The 20,170-nt window shown below is 35.7% G+C and overlaps 2 protein-coding genes across 2 annotated transcripts in view; one reads left to right on the forward strand and one right to left on the reverse strand.

Annotated features, from left to right (window-relative positions):
• LOC108074788 (semaphorin-1A) overlaps positions 1 to 20,170 on the reverse strand; it is a 133,448-nt gene that overhangs the window by 65,264 nt on the left and 48,014 nt on the right. The window lies entirely within an intron of this gene.
• Positions 14,078 to 14,477, forward strand: LOC108074791 (bomanin Short 3-like). Its single transcript, XM_017166969.2, has 2 exons — positions 14,078 to 14,207; positions 14,282 to 14,477. The coding sequence occupies exons 1-2, from the start codon at positions 14,156 to 14,158 to the stop codon at positions 14,353 to 14,355; spliced, it is 126 nt and encodes a 41-aa protein (XP_017022458.1). The 5' UTR covers positions 14,078 to 14,155; the 3' UTR covers positions 14,356 to 14,477.

Consider the following 20,170-nt stretch of genomic DNA (forward strand, 5'->3'; position numbering starts at 1 on the left):
CTTAGTGGCGAACGAGAGAGTTTTTCCAACTGCACTCTGTGAAAGCATCTCTCCCACGAGAACCAGTCACATCTCTAACTCAATGCCCAAAATGTGGTTGATTACTGGCTTTTTGCGTATTTTTCACATTGAAAATCCAACTACGTATTTGCAATTTGTTGGGAAAAGCAGCACAAGCAGCACCAGCGCACAGCTAGAGAGGTGGAAATTCCAGAAGGGGCGCGATGGCGTGATTGAATGGGTCGACGGGTTTTGGAGCTATGACCCAAGCTCAAATTGGACGCCACATAATGAGAGTTATGGCTAATGCATTCGGGGTTTGGCCATCCGTTGCCTTTCGGTCTACTTCACCCACATCCACCCCGCCGCCATCCAACTTGATGGATTGGCCAGGGCGTAACCCCAACTAGAATCACCCGGTTTTTCCACCACGTCCTCAATCCTTTTTTAAAATGAAACATCCAACTAGTGATGGGAGGTGCAGGTGCAGGATTTGCATAGTCAAATGTCCGACTGAGTTCGAGGGGCGTTTTCCTATTCGCTTTTGTGGCCTTTTCCTGTCCTTGCCTTGAACCTAACCCCAAAGCAAGGTGAAAGTCAAGTTTCTCTGACCATTGGACACTGCTTGATAGCTGCGCTCTCACATTGGAAGGCAACCTGAAATCAATGTGGTTGGCTGGCTGGCCAATTTTTACCCTCATTTTTAATTTATTTAATGGCCTGTCTGAGGGCTAGAAACATAGGTGGAGGTGGGTAAGACATAGACACGACCGACGCATAATATAAAAGGGTTGTTAAAGCTGAAACACTTTGTTTTCTAGCACATGTTGCAATTTAATAGGATTATATATTAGATACGGAAATAAATTGGAATTAGTTTTAGGCCCATTTCTTTGTGGTGGTAGGAGAGGATTTGTTTAAAAAGATTATTAAGGATATTTTGATTTTTAGGATAAACTTCCATGGAAATTATAATTCTTCAAAGTTATTCGTAAAACTTGAACACATGTCTAACTGCGGTCACTTTACAATTCCTTCTTCTCAAATTCCAATCTCTTCCCTTTGGTTCAATCTAAGAAAGTGAGCTGAGCAATGTAAGTACCGCAAAACTGAATGGTCAAGTGGATGTCCTGGGAAAAATCCGAGGATATAGACTCAGGCGGCGAATGCGAGAGCAAAGAGCAGTTGTGTAAGCAAAAGAAGAATGTTGCTGAACAAGCAAAAATTTTATGACATTGCCAGCCAGCAAGATGTGAAGGGACTTGAGACAAAGCAAGGGGAAACTGCAGCAACAAGGGAAAAACAAGAGAAAATCCCGTTGAGAGACTATGATATGCCCATTAATCAAGACCAGGGGTTCTTAGAAAACGGTTGTATCTATAGATTTATCAAAGTAAATATCTAACCTCAACCTTATCAAATTAAGCATAAAATATCGATAAATTAATCGTTTATATATCTAGACTTGTGCAGTTTGGTTTTACGAAGTGAAAAATGTGTTGTACTTCTTTTTAGATAAGAAACCGAAGCCTAGATAGACTCTCCTGTTGATGTTACAAATATTTTCTCAAAACTCCATATACCCCTAAACTCTATGAGTACCTCGTACTGAAATAGAAGAAAGAAGAAAACGAATGAAAAACGCAAACACAATTATAACAAGTGGCAGTGGGCAAAAAGCCACTCCCCCCCTTTCGCCCCTTTCGAGTGTGTTGACCAACAATGTTGGTCACAACATGTACACACAAGACTCGAGCCCCACCCAAGCCTGGTCGTCCTTCCACTAACAAGAACTAATATTTGACAGCTGCCTCAGCCCCAAAAAGCAGCAGGGCACGGGAAAAAAAAGGCCAGCAGCAGCAGAGGGGAAGCAGCGTTCAACGACTTTTGGCTGATTTCATAAAAGGTCAACAGAGCGCAGAAAAAAAAAAACGAAGAAAAAGAAAACAAAATGGCCAGGTCCCTGGCCAAGTAGCCGGCTGAGAGAAGGCCAGAAAAAAAATGAATTCTTAAAAAAAATTTAGCAACAAAAAGAAAACAATTTAGCATGCACAACACATGCTGCCGCTGCTGCTGCTGTACTGCAGAGTCCTCCCTGAGGTGCCCATCTAGCGGCAATGATGGAAAAAATAAAAATAAACTGAAAAACAAGGTTCCGAAATATACGTTCGGCAAAAAACGCAAAGCTAAAAGCTATATTGCAACCTCCAGATACATATATGTAGATACAAATATATAGTTTGCATGCCACAAGAATGTTGCAGGTTTTGCAGGTGCCTCAAACTAAATTAAATTAATGTGCAGAATACAAAATTAATAAAATTTTAAAAGCTGCTTGAAGGATTCATAAGGGGATCACAATACATTTTATTGAAGTTTAAGCAAACATTTAATAATATTTTATGGCTTTAATTATATATATTATTACTTTTATATTAAAAATTAAAACATTCATAGATTTAAAAGACTTCATTTTAAATTTAAAGGCTTAAATCCTGTTTTTTTTTTTATTCACAAACACCAATATGTATATCGAAATATGTAATAAGCCCTGGGCCAGAGTTCATGGAACCATTTGACCGGTTCAGAGCCCAAATAAGCGCTTTAAATAATTTATTTATTTCCTTGCCTAATCCCACAATCCCAGCCGAAGCACATCAGCCACGCCCCCGTGCACAAACAGCCAACTTAATGAACCATTCAAACATGCCCAAACAAACCGGGCAAAAAAAAAATGGTAACCCAAACGCACATCAAACAATTTCACAAAATTTAAGCGCACTTTCAGTTATTGTTATTTGAACCCTTTTTTTTTTTTTTTGTTAACCCACAAACGTGCGCGCACACACACACTCATCAACAAGTACAGTGAAAACATCCCCGTCATGGCCATTTTAATCAGCAAATGGAAAAAATTATACTGTATATATGCTGCGTAATAGGATTCTTAACAAATGTGCAGAAAAGGAGGAAAAATAAATGCTGCATAATTTGAAAATGTATGCAAAATCCCCCGAAATGAGCAGCCATCTCACCAGCGGCAGTGTCTGTTGTCCTTCTTATCAATGCTGACACTCGTCCTTGGCGCGAGCTTCCGTTCGCTCTTCTCGTCTCCATGCCCGGTGGCACTTTCTTTGTTGTCGCTCCGAAAAAGAATCTAATTTGAAATAAATGAACTAAATATGCTTAACACGCGCGCGTCCCCACCATATCCTGGCCTGGCGCACACCAGCACCAGAGTCCTTGGCTCACATCGACTGGTCCTGGGGTCTTTCCTTTTATTTTTTTTTTTTGGTGGGGTTGTTGCTCGACTGTTTTGTCTGGCGCATATGAAATAACTTTTCGTTAGGTTTTCACTTATTTCGTCCCAGTCGAAACAATTGTTGCCACACAACCAACACACACACACACACATACACACATTGTCCTGGCTGGGCAGGAGGATTACGCCCACTGCAGTCGCCATAAACGAATTTGCATGGAATTTTAATAAGGCTAACAAATATTTTTATTTGCCTTTTTGTTGGCGGCTTTTCTTTACCGTTTTTTGTGTGGCCTTTATTTGGATATTTTTCGTCGCCATTTTGGTTTGTAGTTGTGTGTTTTTCTGTGTGTGTGGGAAGTACAAATAAGCATAAAAATGGCAAACTGATGACAGGCAATCACGAAATTTTAACCTAAAGTAATGCTCCAAAATGTAGAAACAACATTGTAGTTTCCACTGCTTCTGCAGTAAATAAATGTAATGTTAAACCTGATAAAAAATCTCACGAGCGCTTATGTAACTGCATATCATCAAGTGAAGGTCATAAAAAAGGTTATGGCCACAGGCAATAACATTAGCTATGGTAAATCAGCAGCAAATAAAGACCAGCACTTAATTCAAATTTATGGCCCATTTGCCCAGCAGCTTTTCTCTCTCACAACCCATTTGGATTGCCATCCAAAGTATGCCAAGCTTTGTGAAATCGAAAAACTGATTAGGTGGCAAAAATGAAAATAAAGGGGAAAATTACTTAAAGTGCCGGTTTCTCAATGTCCTGTTAAGGTGGCACCTGGTTAACCTTTAGCATAAGTTAACGAGCAATCAAAATTATCGTCATCATTAAAGTGATACAAAATGATCACGAAAAGTACGAGTAATAATTTCAGTGAGAACATTTTTTCTATAGGATAAATGATAATTTTATCTGTGGAATAAATTACTTATTTAATTTGTGTTAAAAGTCTTAATTTTATTAGTAAAATAAATGTTCATTTTATCCTTTGGATAAATGTTAACTGGACATTCTAAAACAAACCTTTTGCTACTACTACCTCCGTTGTCCTGTAATAACTATTATAGTTTCTCTAAAGTCCCTTGTAACCAATGTTCAGCATCAGCGGGGCATTAGCGACACGAACATGGTCAACAGCCTCCGGATAGGGCTGGTTTTTTCCCTCCTCTGAAAGAGGAGTTGCTCGACGATGTTGAACCGGGGTCATGGGGTTGTGGCAAAGCCAAAAAACTTGTTCTCTGCCAGCAGATGGACATGAAGCACTCTGCTTCCTGCCAGTGAGTCACCTAACAACTGCACAATGATGTCCAGCCAGCATGTCCGGCTAATAGTTTTCATTCTGGCTCATGCTCATGCACATTGACCACAGAACCAGAAACTAGATCAGCCCAGACCGGACCACTTCACTCGGTCGGCACATTTGTCATTCGCTTTTTGAGTCCGGTTTTGTCTACCAAAACGAGTATTTCCCAAATAATTTAGACTTGCGGAGGGGAGGCAGCTTAATAACCCATATAAGTTAGGAAATTCACTCATAATTTCGCCTTTATTGAGGACATGGCTAGAAGGATTTTTCACTCTTGTGTCCATCTGTCGTTATGTTTCAAGTATGTTTATGATAGTTTTTGAGTGCCAGACTAGCTTTCCTACAGAATTTCTGTTGCTCGGAGATTTGGGAAATATATATAAAAAGTAAAACACATGAAACTTAATGGGGGTATAATTATAATGTTTAATTACTAAATATTTTACATTAAGATATGCTCTCTTAAGCGTACATTTCTCTTTAATAAGAATAATAATAGCCCCTGTCATGCAATCAAATTTTAAATATCTTAGAAATTTGTGCAAATCAATTATGCACATATTCAAATCTTCTTGGCATAAATTTACAGCTTAGAGAAATAAAAAAGTGCTAAGTTGTGTTATACTTTTTAATAACTGCCAGAGAAAACATAAAATAAATGCCTAGGCCTCGTCAAAGTTAGAAGCAAAATAATTTGAATATTTCACAAGTTGCCTATATATTTAGTATATACATTTTGTTGTCTCAATTAGAAAACGAAAAGTGGGAAAATGCCATTTAATAAAAATCAATTTGGTCATCAATCATTTTCAAGGGGAAGACGGCAAATAAATAGCACAAAATCCAAGCTGCAGCAGGCGATTTCTTCTCATAACTTTTGGCCATTCCATCATCAACTACATTTATATATATAGGTAAAATTTTTATCCATTTTGGATATATTCCGGTAGTGAAGAATTTTCACAAAGACATTCTCGGCTCGTTTTTTGTTCAAAGCAATTGCTGCTGCAGCAGCTGGACAAACACGATAAGGATGCTGCTGCCACCATTCGTTTCATTGCACGCACAGCTCGAGAAAATTCCCAAAAATACTATAGTATTCGGATAATTTACAGACACATATGCACGGCATGCGCAAAGAAAATTCAATTCGCCAATTTACATTCGAAGTTGAAAATTGATTTTTATCTTTTGTTCCCAGAGGTTGGTAACAAGGAATAATTGCTTCGATTTGCATTTTATAAAATGAACTTTAAACCTTGCCTCTGCTTCAGCTGATTGCAAAATGTGTGTCTTCTTGGTATATTTTAGGAGGCAGTTTTTAGGGCACTAAATCTATTTGAAATTTAATGTGCTAACATTGAAAGAAGTAGAAAATTTAGCAAGAAGTCCAAATTAATGAACTTTTGTTGTACTAAATTATGTTGGGTTCAACTTTTTTTGCAAATAAATGAGAAGAAATATCTTATCAGATAAATTTGGAAAATGTTAGACTCCAAAAAGTGTTTTTCTGTAAATACTTCCTCAATTCCACATTTCAAAAGAACCCATTTATGTGGCAAAAACCCCAGATAAAATAGGATAGACACTTCTCTAGCATTATTCTTATTATAGAGTTTTTGTGTTTCAGGCTGCAGCTGCTGTCGCTTCGGTAATGTCATGCGAAAACTCAATAAATTTTGTGCCAACGATTTATCATGAGCTTGATTACGAAAATGCAGACACAATCACAAGCTCGGTTCGTGTGTGTGTGTGTGTGTGGGGCCCAGTTGCATGCATAAAATAATAAGGCAATATTATAATAGACATACAACAATGGAAGCCAGAGGCAGCACCCAAAATGGCTGCCATTTTTCACATGTCAGGCCATTGATTTGCAGTTGTTACACAAAATGGCGGCCGGGTACCGTTAGTAACCCACTAATGGATTGTTGCCAGTCATTCAGGAATGTGTGTTTGTGTGTGTGGCTTCAAGAAAGGTTATAACTAAATTAGCATAAATTGCGGCACGAGAATTGACAAGCGAACCTGAAGCCCTGCCTGGCTGTGCCTTCGATTATACATTGTGAAGTGTCGAGTAAATGTTTGAGTAATCCGTCCCTCCTCTCAAAACTAAAATTAACAGGTTTCGCTTTGATTTATGAACGACAACGATTGGCGTCAATTGAGTGGGTGGAATACAAATTAATAGATTAATATTTTATAATCGAATTTCGTTCGTGATTTGCATACCTGGCTTGCTCCTCAAGACTACGAAAATGAGCCTGAGCCAGAAATTGCAAACGTCACACTGCCGGAGAGCAGTTCAAACATTTTCCATTAAATTTAATTTACTGCACAACGCACCTACATACATACCTCACAATGGACCTGACAGGACTTCGTCCTCGGCCAATGCATCTGTCAGAATGCCTGCCAGAACCGTACCGAGGACCAAGTCAAAGTCCCTGGCACGGTAAATTAATTAACTTTATTGTCTGAGACTGTCGTCCTGTTCGTAATTTGATTAAACAGCTCCAACTGCCACGTGTACATGCCTCTTTCCCCCCCTCTATATATACCCTTAGGCATGTATATAGGATGGCATTATCAATTTGATGGAAGCATTTATCATTTCTGGCTACATTTTTGAAATGAAATGTGATTTCCCTGTCATTAAAGGTGAATCATAAGCCACGATTACTCTTCTCTCTCGAATTTAATAGACTTGAGCTAATGGACTAAATAGTGAACTCACAGAAGTTGGCAGCATTGTCTGGGATAAATATTGACACACAACTCTGAGATTTCCAATTGAATTGGCTCGAAAATATTAAAGATAAAAGACGTAGAGACTCGTAGACCGCACTTTAATAATCAGAAATGAACAAATAAATTTAGAACTTTAGCCTGAAAGTATGGTATGACTTTTCTACAATAACAACCTGACATATTACTTTTTTTATATTGTTTATTATACTTCTAAGAATTCAAGAACCATTATATTATATTATTATTTTTCCTTTTAGGCTTAGTAAAAATTAGAGTAGTCTTTGGAAATAGTTTGATTATTTTTCAATCCTTAAAACACTTTAATTAGACAAAAATTAGACAATAGAACATGAAAACGTGACCTGAAAAGAACAATTAAAAGTGTTGATTTACAAATTTCTTTTATTTAATAAATAGGAAAATAAAATAAATAAGGGGGAGAGGCAATAAATTAAGAAGATTAACTCTAGGACCGCCAGTACAAAACGGAGAAAATGCATAGAAATTTCGCAGCAGGGCTCCCCCATGACTGTCACACTTCAAACAGAAGTCGAAGAACATACAAAAACCAAAACAAATTCTAATATATATATACATATATTTACATGGAGAAGTGTTCCTCCCCCTTAGTTGATTTTCAAGTTGGTAATGCAATTTTGGTTCCCCTTGCACACTGCATTTTGGGGCAGCGAAGTTTCACTTCCAACTTGCAAACCATTTTGATTGACTCTTTTCTTCTTTTCAATTGATTTTCGCCAGTTTTTCCTCGAAGACAGAAGGGAAAAAAATGGTATACCAAAAGTAAAAAACTAAATAGAGAATTTTTATGTTCTCAATTTACAAACAAAAGGCAAGTTTTCTTTATTGAGAAAATTCCATAAAATATTATATATATAACTCATTACTTCCTAAAATTTGGGAATACCCAAAATAGTGAGTTATTCCGAAACTTAAATGTATAAATTTCTCTTAGGAATATAAAGAAATACAAAGAGGAAATTAAAACCACTAAATTGGCGTCAATGAAGTTGTTATTAAATATTTAAAGGGGACTCTTGGGACTTTAATAAACTCGGATAAGAAAATATAATTGACGCATAGGTTGGAAAAGTTGTTTCTCTTTATAAATACAAAAAAAAATAAATGTAAATACGTAGCCACGCGTCCCAAAGGTATCAGCAAAACAATTCCCTGCACTTATTTCCGTCATCATGCGATAAGAAAAACTGTGCCCAAAGACCCATGTTTCTCCACAGCAAATATGCGATAAAACCATCTTACGGAATCCTATATATTAGTAATATTCCTTCTTAGAGGGCTCAGTTCCACTTTGGTCGGCAATCCAATAAGTTCACATCCTTCAAAATGAAGCTCTTGAAATTCGTTTTCGTTCTTTTGATGGCAGTCTTGGTAGTTGGTGAATTTACATGGTGATTATAGTGATTTAAATATTTTTTAATATATATATTATAAGATTAACTGTGTTTTACAGCAAAAAACCAAAAGTGTGTCCCAAAAGGAATACGGAAATATCCTAAACCAAATCAATATAATCCAAATCCCTAATATTTGTCAATACGCGAAGACCTACTAGACGACTATTTTAAAGGATAATGAAATTAAATGCAATCTTCAATTCATAAACAAAACATAACCTATGCTAAATCATTTTAAATGTTTTTCACAAATATTGTAATATTTATAAAGTGAAAATAAACTTCAGCCAAAGCATTAATCATGTTTGTATATTGTGTGCACAAAATAAAATGCAAGTGAATTAAATCAGAGAATAAACGTTTTAAAATGAAAAGAAACAAACAATTTAAAGTTCAAAATAAGAAAAATATATATTTAGTTGATGTTGACGGCCCTGCTCAGAAGATCTGTTAATAATTTAATTAAGTAAATAATAGTGTAACAGGCCAACGAAACTACAAAGAAAAAATATACGACAGATCTTTATACCCTTGCAGGGTATTATAATTTCAGTCAGAAGTTTGCAACGCAGTGAAGGAGACGTTTCCGACCCTATAAAGTATATATATTCTTGATCAGCATCAACAGGGAAATCTTTCTAGATATGTCAGGAAGAAATCGATTTTTTTGCCATTTTTGCAAAATTTTATAAGGGGTTACATCATTAAAATTTTTGATTTTGACAAAAAATTGAATTTTCAAAATTTTTAAATGAAGAATGCAGATTTATTAACTATAGAAAATCTTGCACAGAACAGTTTTCCGATTTAAAATTAATGCTCTTTTGGCCGAGTTATGATATTTTTAATTAAAAAAATAATCAACAAGTTTTTAAATATAAAAAATCCGATATTATAATACAAACAAGAAAGGAAGCTAACTTCGGCACGCCGAAGTTTGTATACCCTTGCAGATTGGATTCGACGTTTAGATTATAGATTTAAATGCTGAAAACACTCACAAAACAGAGTTTCATTAAATTTTACCTATACTTATTATGTTTACAGTTTGACAGTTTCAGTTTTACATTCCCAGCTTCACATATTTTATACATTTACTGATCGCTTCTATGGCAGCTATATGATATAGTTGTCCGATTTTTATAAAATTTATACCAAAATTCTAGAATAATAAAAAAAAGCTTATATCTGAGAGTAGATAAACATACGTTGAAAAACAACGAAGCTATAATTTTTATACCCTTGCAGGGTATTTTATTTCCAGTCCGACGCTCATTACGCATTGAAGCATTGAGTCATTTCCGACCCCATAAACCATATATATTCTTGATCAGCATTAACAGGCGCATCTTTCTGGCCAAGTCCGGAAGAAAACAATTTTTGATCAATTTTTTCAAAATTTTATAAGGGGTTACATCATTAAAATTCGCAAAATTTGATAAAATTTTCAATTTCTAACTAAATATGCAGATTTGTTAACCTTATAAAAACTAACATAACTCCGCTTTCCGAATGCAAATTACGGCATTTTTGACAGAGTTATGCCTTTTTTAGTTTTTAATTTTCTGTTTTTCTCATTTCTAATGTAATTTTTAACATCATTTTCTGAATTTTTAAATTTTTTTCTAAATTTTTAAAAATTTTCCTGAATTCTTAAAATTTTTTTCTAATATTTAAACTTTTTTTTTAGATTTTTAAAATTTTTTTAGAATTAAAAAATTTTTTTTAATATTTTAACTGCCAAATTTGAATTTGAATTAAACTGCCAAATTTGAATTTGAATTTAACGACGATCAGTTTCAGTGTGCCCAGGTGCAGTTGTAAAATAACGCCTAAATTTGGATTCAAAAGGTTTGAGTCTCCGCTTACTTGCGCCGACTGTTAAATGGTTCGAAACTTGGACTTTTTATAACAGTTTATACCAGTTTTCAGTTGCTTGCTGCTGATTTCTGTTCGCCTGTTACCCCAATTTGGGAAACGGGCAATTTGCATGGAAATGTTCGGAAATTTGGATTGGCTGCTGTAGGGATGTTGTTGTAAAAAGGTTGTTGTTGCCATCAAGCTGTTGTTGTCGTCAACAAATAGGTATAAATGCATAAAATGAAATATAACAGTTTATACCAATTATTATTTTTGCCCAAAAGTTTTTATAACAGTTTATACCAGTTTTCAGTTGCTTGCTGCTGATTTCTGTTCGCCTGTTACCCCAGTTTGGGCAACGGCCAAATTGGATGGAAATTTTTGCTCACTTGCATGAGTGATGCTCATCTGCATCAGTGATGCTCATCTGGCTATATTTCAATATTGGAGGGCAATAAAATCGGGCTTAATGGCAGTGATGCGCATGTGCATCAGTGATGCTCATCTAGCTATTTTTTTGCATTATTGGTAGAAAATTGCATCTCACTAGCTGCCAGTGATGAGCATCACTGATGGAAGTGAGCATCACTGGTGGAAGTGAGCATCACTGATGGAAGTGAGCATCACTGATGGAAGTGAGCATCACTGATGGAAGTGAGCATCACTGATGGAAGTGAGCATCACTGATGGAAGTGAGCATCACTGATGGAAGTGAGCATCACTGATGGAAGTGAGCATCACTGATGGAAGTGAGCATCACTGATGGAAGTGAGCATCACTGATGGAAGTGAGCATCACTGATGGAAGTGAGCATCTCTGATGGAAGTGAGCATCACTGATGGAAGTGAGCATCACTGATGGAAGTGAGCATCACTGATGGAAGTGAGCATCTCTGATGGAAGTGAGCATCACTGATGCAAGTAGCAAAATTTTTCATTCAAATTGGCCGCTTTCAAGCAGCAAGCAACTGAAAACTGGTATAAACTGTTATAAAAAGTCCAAGTTTCGAACCATTTAACAGTCGGCGCAAGTAAGCGGAGACTCAAACCGTTTGAATCCAAATTTAGGTGTTATTTTACAACTGCACCTGGGCACCTGTCGTTAAATTCAAATTCAAATTTGGCAGTTTAATTCAAATTCAAATTTGGCAGTTAAAATATTAAAAAAATTTTTTTTAATTCTAAAAAAATTTTAAAAATCTAAAAAAAAAGTTAAAATATTAGAAAAAATTTTAAGAATTCAGGAAAATTTTTAAAAATTTAGAAAAAAATTTAAAAATTCAGAAAATGATGTTAAAAATTACATTAGAAATGAGAAAAACAGAAAATTAAAAACTAAAAAAGGCATAACTCTGTCAAAAATGCCGTAATTTGCATTCGGAAAGCGGAGTTATGTTAGTTTTTATAAGGTTAACAAATCTGCATACTTAGTTAGAAATTGAAAATTTTATCAAATTTTGCGAATTTTATAAAATTTTGAAAAAATTAATCAAAAATTGTTTTCTTCCGGACTTGGCCAGAAAGATGCGCCTGTTAATGCTGATCAAGAATATATATGGTTTATGGGGTCGGAAATGATTCCTTGACTTAGAAAAATATTATTTTGTATTATAAAATCGGATTTTTTATATTAAAAAACTTCTTGATTTTTTTTTTAAATTAAAAATATCATAACTCGGCCAAAAGAGCATTAATTTTAAATCGGAAAACTGTTCTGTGCAAGATTTTCTATAGTTAATAAATACGCATTCTTCATTTAAAAATTTTGAAAATTCAATTTTTTGTCAAAATCAAAAATTTTAATGATGTAACCCCTTATAAAATTTTGAAAAAATGGCCAAAAAATCGATTTCTTCCTGACATATCTAGAAAGATTCCCCTGTTGATGCTGATCAAGGATATAGGGTCGGAAACGTCTCCTTCACTCCGTTGCAAACTTCTGATAGAAATTATAATACCCTGCAAGGGTATAAAAATCACGAAAAGTACGAGTAATAAGTTCAGTGAGAAAATTTTTACTATAGGATAAATGAAAATATTATCTGTGGAATAAATTACTTATTTAATTTGTGTTAAAAGTGTTAATTTTATTAGTAAAATAAATGTTCATTTTATCCTTTGATGCTGATCAAGAATATGTATACTTTATAGGGTCGGAAACGTCTCCTTCACTGCGTTGCAAACTTCTGACTGAAATTATAATACCCTGCAAGGGTATAAAAATAATATTTTTCTAAGTCAAGGAATCATTTCCGACCCCATAAACCATATATATTCTTGATCAGCATTAACATGCGAATCTTTCTAGACATGTCCGGAAGAAATCGATTTCTTGGCCATTTTTGCGAAATTTGATAAGGGGTTACATCATTGAAATTAGCAAAAATGGCCAAAAATTTTGATTTCTTAAAATTTTAAATTTGGTATGCAGTTATTTTTAATGAATAAAAACTAACACAAAACTGCTTTCCGAATGGAAATTAATGCATTTTTGGCTTAGTTATGATATATTTTAATTGTTACCTGCAAGGGTATACAAACTTTGGCTGGCCAAAGTTAGCTTTCGTTCTTGTTTTAAATATGTTTACCGATATCTTAAAACTCCGAAATTTGCTCTATTTACAATTAACAGGCTAAATTTTGTCATTTGAATACATCAATTCATACAAATACATGAAAAATAAACAAGAAAAGCTCAAATCAAATCAAACTCATTCAAAATAATTTAAACAAATACGTGACTTGTTCTTTTTGCCTGGATTAAACTGGTATCTCATTAACATCTTTAGCTTTCTTTCCTTTTTTCTCGACTTAAATTAAATTAAATAAGATAAAAACATCTAAACTGCAACCAAATTTCAATATTATTTGGCATAAGTAAAGGCCTATCAATAATTTAAAATTAAATTCAAACTCTTAACTCTACAGTCTATTAATATTAATTTAAATACCAGCTTAAAAATGCATAATAATCGCTTTTTAAGCCTTATCAACTTCCAACATTAGAATATTTATATTTCCAAGAGACACATAATAAAAATCTACAGACAAATACAAATTCAATTCGAGCTAAAGAACCATCGTAAGAATAAAAAAAACCTGTTCCCTAGCACTGAGCACGAGCTATGACGTATTTCTTGATATCCAACCAAATGCGAGGTATTGGATTTTACGATTGCCTGGAACGCTTGTCAATCAAACGCGCTTAGCAAACGAGTTCTAAATTTCTCCAGAAGAGACACCAGACGCATGCAGCCGTGTTCAAGTGCAATTAACTGCAGTTAATTGAACCTGAAATCGCGAGGGACCGAGAGATATAGACCCGGGAGACCGGTGCCGGTGGTGATGGGATTTTCACAAAACAGCGTAGGGTAATGCCAAACGTAAAAATCAATAATGCGGTTTTGCCCCGAAAGCAAAAACACATCGCTGATAACATCGACTGATCTCTGAGCTATATAAGCGGCGGGATGACTCTGGCTGAGGCATCAGTTCAGTTCTCGCTTCTGTTCAGCTAATACAAAGATGAAATTCCTCTCGGTTGCCTTCCTGCTCGGCCTCCTGGCTCTGGCTAGCGGTAAATATATATATTTATAATCAATATAATATCAGTGATTGCAAGTTAACAATCAATTTAATCTATTCAAATAGCCACTCCCCTCAATCCTGGCAATGTCATCATCAATGGCGACTGTCGCGTGTGCAATGTCCATGGCGGAAAATAAGATGGAAACCTCACAACTGGATGAACAATTTTGGAATATTTGATGGAAATAGCACATGGGCGTGTTGCCTTATCAATAATTACCTATTTGAAAATAAAATTCCCACACTAATCTATACGGCATATTTCGGATTTAATCTCTGACCTAATTCCGATTGCACGAATATGGCAATCTCCATTGAACATCTGTCGGTGGGGCATTAACATTTCATTTCATTAATGCCTGGCCATATGTATTCCATATTCAAGGCCCAAAACGGTTGGTTGCAGTCCATTGATTTGTTGTAAAATTCTCATTTATTTGCTGTGGCTGCTTTATTGTCTGGATTAAGGAACATAATGTACACTTAATATGCACATAACTGTTATGTTAATGCCGCCACCGACGTCCAATGATTTTAATTTTGCCCCTCTTTTTCGCTTATGGCATTTTGCATTGATTTATTAGCATTTTCCAAGAGCTGAATTTTTAAAATTTTCGTTTATTTTCTCACTCTGCCAGTACATACACTTTGAAAATTGATAATAATTAATGCGATATTCTCATTTAAAACTCTGCGAATATGTTAATGACATGGTTTAATTTCGTTCGCCAGCGAAAATTGTAATTTGATTGTGTTCAGATAATTCGAGCATCGAAATAAGTCTTATTAAGGCTCACATAAATCCCAATTTGTTTACTTTCCAGCTGGTTATAAAATATATACTAAGTGTAGGTTCATTGTTATTAAATCAGTTGCATTAAAAGCAGAAAAAACATGAGATATTTGTCATAATTTCCAATTATAAGTTTTATATGCGCCCTGAAAAAAACAAACATAATTATAGAAATATGCACAAAACCAAGTGAGTTTTTAAGGAAAAACATACAAACTTACTTAATTAAAATATGGGGTCAGTCATAACTTCATAGTAGAGGCTTACCTGCAATGAAAAAATAAAAAAAATATATTAATATTAACACAAAGCTCTTAGCTTTTTTTCAATCCATAAAATTAGCTCCAATCATATTTATTTTTCCTTTTAAAATCAACTTTTTATTATGATTATTTTCCCACTTCGTATATTTAGTTATTTTTGGGGAATTTTTCGACCAACTAAAATATTCGTTGAAAAATAGCGTTCACCTAAAATTTCCGTTTATTATTAGGAATAAATTTCAAAAGGCCTTTGTGCACAGGCCATTTAAATATTCGCCTCAATTGATTGAGGCTGCAATTGGAAATGTAGATTTATGTCCCACCAGCACGCCAATCATCAAAATGCACTTTCTGTCGTTTTTAGACCTTTTTTTTAAGCCTCGTCTTTGGCATGCAAACGTTATAAAAAAATCTCTTTTCATTTTTGCCTGCAAACAGAGTCACAAAGGGAACGAAGCTGTGATGGGGCGGTGAATCTACGTCAGCCGACATGAGCTAGAGAGTGAAATAATTTCAGAACCCCAAGGAAGCCCAATGCGCATAATTTAACTGAAGAGCCGACAGACACGGCTATAAAAATGCGAGTTTTATTATTTAAAATAAGGATAAATCCATTAAAAAAATTATCACAATATAATAAATAATTTTAAAAATTTTATTAAGGTTTAAAATAAAATTTTTAATTTCCATTAGTTGATTTGATTTCATATTATTTGATTTTTAATATAAGATAAGGGCTTACTTAGTTTATAGTAAATATAATTTTATAATAATAAATCAAAAAAACGTGTATTTAATAATAATAATATAGTTATGAATGAAATATTTTAATATTTACAAACATTTATTATGATAAACATTTGTATTAAACAATTTTAAAGTACTAAGAAAAGTGTTATATAGTTCATACTACTTAAAAATTCTTTATAAATCGCATTAGTTCTTTCTCTTATTTTCAGAAACTATATTTCTTTTCTAGGAAGTTGTATCTCTTAACCATAGTTTTTTTTTCTTAGTGCAAAATAGGAGGAAATGCGGTTGTGCGGGATTGTCGGAAGTGAGGGCGTTGACTGCATTTCATTTTGAGTTTTCGGCAGTCAGCAAAATGGCAGCATGCTGTGCGGCTGAAAGCCGCAAAAAGGCAGCGTCACACAGTGGGATAAAAAGGGACATTGCCTGGCCATCTCAACTTCACTTCACGTTCTATGGGTGTGTGTGGGTGTGTGTGTGTGTTCTGGCTTTATCGCATAATATCGGCCCCTGGGCCTTGGCATCATTTTTGGTGATTTTTCTTCTGGTTTTCTGTTGCGGTTCGTCGCTACTATGGACCCCCACCGATAATGATGTTAATGATGGGGTCGCCGCTCATGTGCTGCATACTTTTTGGCAGTCCTTTGGCAACTGTAAGCCCTTGCTCAAAGGGAGTCTTTATTTTTGCTTGGGGATACCTTGTACTTTTACTTTAATGTTTCGCAAAATGTGTAGAGTAAATATGTCTAAGGAAAGCCCCAAGAGTATGCAATAAACAATTTATTGTAACAACTCGTTCAACGTTAAAGACACAGAACAGTAAACCATAATAGGAAAGCACAGAGAAAACCCCTGACAAACCCTGCCTTTCCACCCATTTTTCAACTGCTGTTTAGCATAAAATTTACTGCAGCAAGAAAAGCGTTTGGCGTCGACCCGAGAGCCCGTAAATCCTACTAATCAAATTTATTACCCATATATAGAGGCGGGCCCCCGCCGACAACCACAAGCTTTCTCGACCTCGTGTCTGGCCACTTCAAATGCCCCGGCAATATGCATATCAAATTTAATTAGAGCGACGGGGTAAACAGAGAACCAGCCACAGCAGGTCGAAGCTCTAAGGAAGTGAAGAACGATCAGGACTTCAAAGGCAAAGTCTGTTACTTGGTGAACTTTCATTGTTTTGAGTTGTGGTGTTTTTCCTATGTTACGAAGAAAATAATTAAATTATTATAATAATAATAACAGGGTTTCTAAGAGGGGGTTTTGTTTTACTCGGCGACCGCAAAATACCGGTTGCCGGGAGAGCCGATTCAACTGGGAGAGCAGTTTATGTTCTCTTGCTCTTGCTCTCTACCACTCTGTAGCGAACGAGAGAGGATATTTTTTCACTGATAACAATTAAGTAATATCAGAGAGAGACTTCTTGTAAGTTTATTATTGTTGCTAAGCAAAAAACTAACCTGTTTTTTAGAATTAAATGCTTGTAATATCTCTAACAATTAAGCACTATTTTTTGTAGCATCCTCTTATTAACTACATTACTTATTCCCTCAACAGTATATTTTATATACAAGACTTTTATCACACAAAATCCTGCCGAATAAATTTCATCCCAAAAAAGGCCCAAAACGGCAGTGGCGATTTTGGCTAATTTTGATTATTTTACTGCAGCTTGAAGAGGGAGGGAACTCACGTTAATTGCCTTACAGGCCCACAAAACGGCCACACACATACCCAACAATTTGTTGTGTGCACTCAATTTAAATGGAGTTTCGGCCTGGGTTTCAGCCAGGTCCCAGTCTGGGGGATACTCTGATAGAATTTTTGCTCGTTTTATGCTCTTTCCGGAGTTGCCATGAATGTGACATTAATGAGCTCTTAGCCTATCCCACAGGCAAAAGGAGGCCGGCGCTGCTGGCGACGCTGGCTTTATGGCTATAATTTGTCCTTGGATTTGGTAGAAAGAGATTGGGATAGAGGGAGAGAGGGACCAGAGGCAGAGCCTGAGTATGTTCATAATTAAATTGTTATTTGGCTGGAGAATATGGGCCCCAAAACTGCCTGCTCATTTGAAGGTTATAAAAGGTCGGCCCCACTCCCACTCCCACTCCCACTCTCCCTTACCCGATATTCCCACTTATGTGGGTTCGAGTGGTTGCCCAAGAGAGATTAAAAAATTACGTTTATGCCTAAATAAAATCCTTCTTTTGTGTGCTTGTGTGGTCGTGGTCACGCAGCAGGCTCTCTGTTGCCCTTTTCAGCGTTCAGGTTCCTGATTCATTGTTAGAGTAAAAGTTTTTGATTTCCCCAGCAAAAGTTAAACATAACTCCCGGTCAGGTAAGTTAGCTCGTTCGCTCAATAAACTTAATGCTCATTTCATTAAAAGCATTTTTGCCCACGAGTTTTTATGGAAATCTCTTACAGTATACACAAAGAAGTGTGGATTTAATTTAATTGCTTATTGTTCAGCGCTCGCGGATAAAGTTTCCATCTCTCCCAAGTAAGCAACAAGGGTCAGGGATCCTAAATCGGATTAAGAACTTGATGGCATTAGTGAAAAGTTTAAGTAGATAAGATAAATCGCATTAATCAGGGAAACTAATTTAAAAGTACTGCCAGGGGTTCAGTTTTTGTATGTAAAAGATGCATTTATTTAAAAATAGTTCATAAATAAACGTAAAAATGTTGAAATATAAACTAAGTAACTATTAACTATATGGGCCAATTTCAAGCTTATAAATGCTGTAAGAGCTTTCCTACGAACATCAAGAAATAACCCACAAAATAATCCTCTACAAAATCATTCCCTACAAAATTTTAAACATTAATCTATTAAACATTCTTGAAATCCTTTCAACTTTTATAAAGATAAAACCATTTAATATGAGCTCCCTTTTAACCCATAAATACCTTACACAAATATTAAGATATTTTCTTTTGTGTTGTTTTAATAAACGAAAAAATGTTTTCTACATCATTTAAAAACATTAAAATAAATAAATCCTTGATGAGCAGAGTCAATAAAGTTCCCCCCTAAATCTCATTAAAGTCTTATCACACATACACCGTGTGATTCCCCCCAGGGCCTTCCAATTTGCAGCGCCACATTGAGATTTATGTGGCTTATGTGGAGTGCATCGCATAAATCTCGGTCTCCCGGCCCTCTTCTCACTTACAAGCTCATTTGATGTCAACCTCAAAGTCTCCAGGGGATGAGGGAGGAGGTGACGTTGAACACCTCAAATGTATCTATTATGAGGCGGCGCACCATTTACATGCCGCCAATTGGTGCCGCTTTTCGGGCGCCATAATGAAGTTGCATTCGGCATACGTCAGGGCGTTACGCAATCAACAAAAATATATACATATATATATAGAAATGTATATATATAAATATATATGTATATGCACACACGACAAAGCACGGTACACGGCGATTTTATCTAAATCAATTCAATGAATGCAGGCAGGCAGCCAGATGCAGACAGGCAGAAGGAAGTAACATCCCGCATGGATGTTGCTGGATGATGCTGGCAAACACGGAGCTAAAAATATACACAGAACTTGAAACTGGGAGAGCTGGGAACTGGGAATTCGGAATACAAAATACGGAAATACAGAGTACGGACGGAGAGAGCCCTACCACCCCCCTTTTGGAAAGGCAAACACAATAACAGAGTCAGACTGCGATAAGAGAAACAGAAACTCAAATTAAATTAAAATCTTTCAGTTTCAATTACGAGTTTTTGTGTGCGCCACTCTCCAATTCCAGCATACAAAACACAAATTGCATTCAAAATGCATTAAAAGCAATTTGCACGAAAAATTTGCATAAAATCCAGGAGGGCGACACTCTGGCGCAGATCGCAGAGCCCAGACAGCGCGCGACCAAGAGACCGACCCTTGGAATTGGTGGAAAGGCAAAGGAACAAAATTATATTGCTATCAATTATAATGGCAATGACAAAACGCAAATGCAATGCAAGGTGAAGTTGAAGGAACTTTTCACAGTCGACAACCGAAAAAATGGGGGTTGGATTCACCATCAGGGCAGGGGTTGCACTCTAAATTGCAGTGTTGCCAGGCGAAAGCATGAAAGAAAAAAAAACAAGAGTAAACACCAAAAATGCAACAGAGAAGCA

Source organism: Drosophila kikkawai, chromosome 2L (genome assembly GCF_030179895.1).
Source record: "Drosophila kikkawai strain 14028-0561.14 chromosome 2L, DkikHiC1v2, whole genome shotgun sequence".
Lineage (NCBI taxonomy): Eukaryota > Metazoa > Arthropoda > Insecta > Diptera > Drosophilidae > Drosophila > Drosophila kikkawai.

Bases quoted from the DNA above. Each gene is read 5' to 3' on its own strand.
- LOC108074791 (XM_017166969.2), top strand. From the start codon at position 14,156: ATGAAATTCCTCTCGGTTGCCTTCCTGCTCGGCCTCCTGGCTCTGGCT. The intron at 14,208-14,281 runs GTAAATATATAT...CTATTCAAATAG, and splicing joins CCTCCTGGCTCTGGCTAGCG to CCACTCCCCTCAATCCTGGC.